Genomic DNA, 1,967 nt, shown 5'->3' on the forward strand with positions numbered 1-1,967 from the left:
AAAAAAAAAAAAAATGACAAATACTGGTTGCTTCACATGATTCTGTGGTTTGTTTGGGTGGGTCTGGGCTGGCTTGGCTTGGCTGGGGCTGCATGATCTAGGGCAGCCTCACTTACATTTCTGGGACTTCAGCTGGGATAGCTGCCATGGTCAAGGCCTTCCTCTACGAGGCTTTCACTCTGAAGGAGGCTAGCTGGGACAAGGACGAAGGGTTCCCAGCAGCCAAAAAGGAAGGGCAAGCCTGTTTCAAATCTGTTTGCCATACATATGCAAATGTCTCATTGGCCAAAGCAAGTCACATGGCCAAGCCCAGATTCAAGGGGTGGAGAAATAGATTTCATCTTTTTTTTCTTTTTTTAAAAGATGACCGGTAAGGGGATCTTAACCCTTGACTTGGTGTTGTCAGCACCACGCTCTCCCAAGTTACCAAACCGGCCATTCCTATATAGGGATCTGAACCCATGGCCTTGGTGTTATCAGCACCAAACTCTCCCAAGTGAGCCACGGGCCGGCCCTAGATTTCATCTCTTGATGGAATCTTGGTGGAATCCCACCTGTAAAATCATGTTGCATAGGGGTGGGATGGGAGAGAAAATTTGTGGCCAATTTTTCAATTTGTCACATCTTTCTGCCTCATGAGAGTATTATAAAGGTGGAATGCGGGAAATAGAAGTGAAAGTGTTAGGAAAATTAGAAGTAATCTCTAGTTAGAAGGAGCAATTCATGCTTCTCACTTAGCCTACTATAGAGAAAAATGTTATTAGAGGAAAGCAGTCTTGAGCTATAAGCTCTGAGCATGCTTATAAATTAACATCTCTATCCTCGTGAAACCTGTTGTTTTCATGAGCAGAGCCCATTAGAGTTAAGCCTAAGGCTTTAGGAGGCTATTTTTGGAGCACATTTTACCAGCTTCTCAAATAAAATTGTGACTCCCTTTATGTTTTCAAGTTCGAAAAGATTCAGAAGCTGACTGGTGCCCCTCACACACCTGTCCCCACGCCAGACTTCCTGTTTGAAATCGAGTACTGCGACCCAGCCAACTCCAAATTTTATGAGACCAAAGGAGAACGAGACCTAATCTACGCCTTCCATGGTAGCCGCCTAGAAAACTTCCATTCCATCATCCACAATGGCCTGCACTGCCACCTGAACAAGGTGGGGCCTAAGGAGCACCGTACTGACATAGGAACAGTGAGGGGGTCATAACGCTGGGGAGTTTGCTGGTGGGGAGTGGATTGGGGGTGGGTAGGTTTACTAAGGCTTTACCACTCAAAGTGTTGTCTGCAGACTGACAGTAGCAGCATCACCTGGGAGCCTGTGAAAAATGCAGGATCCAGACCTTCTGAATCAGAACCTGCATTTTCACAAGATCTCCAGGATTCCTATGCTGATTACAGTATGAGAAGCGTTGATTTAAAGATGGTTTCCAACCTTGGCTGCATATTTAGAATCACTTGGAGAACTTTAAAAAGTCTCAATGCCTGGCTGTATCCCAGACCAATTAAATCAAAATCTCTGTGAGTGGGGCCCAGATATCAGTACGCTGTAAAAGCTCTCCAGGTGATTCTAATGTGTGGCCAACCCTAGCTACTCAGTGTGTTCCCTGGACCAGCAGCATCCACATTACCTGGTAGCTCCTGTGTAATCTCAGGCCCACCCCAGTCTACCTGATTAGAATCTACACTTTAACAAGATCCCCAGGTGATTCATATGCATGTTGAGGTTTGAGAAGCACTTCCCTAGGAGACACACCAATAGAGACACCCCTTGGAGACACTGAGGGATGGGCCAAGATGTACCAAGGAGAGGTCCTTTGCCCACTTCCTTGAGCTTCTTTCCTCCCATTTTTATGAGTCTGTCAACTGACCCTTCTCATCTGGCACTTACTTTACCCCTCAGTGAAGTGGAGAGGGAAGATTACAGACAGTTCCTTATGCTAAAAAGATTTAATTATTAGCTCTATTGCT

General features: G+C 45.6%; 1 protein-coding gene across 1 annotated transcript in view; it reads left to right on the forward strand.

Moving 5' to 3' along the window:
- The window catches only part of PARP16 (poly (ADP-ribose) polymerase family, member 16), an 11,477-nt gene that overhangs the window by 3,758 nt on the left and 5,752 nt on the right, over positions 1-1,967 (forward strand). The window contains exon 3 of the mRNA XM_008585291.1: positions 949-1,155. Within this exon, the coding sequence (XP_008583513.1) occupies positions 949-1,155 (207 nt within the window). The remainder of the gene's footprint in view (positions 1-948; positions 1,156-1,967) is intronic.

The sequence above is a fragment of the Galeopterus variegatus genome, unplaced genomic scaffold (genome assembly GCF_000696425.1).
Source record: "Galeopterus variegatus unplaced genomic scaffold, G_variegatus-3.0.2 Scaffold3512, whole genome shotgun sequence".
NCBI classification, from domain to species: domain Eukaryota; kingdom Metazoa; phylum Chordata; class Mammalia; order Dermoptera; family Cynocephalidae; genus Galeopterus; species Galeopterus variegatus.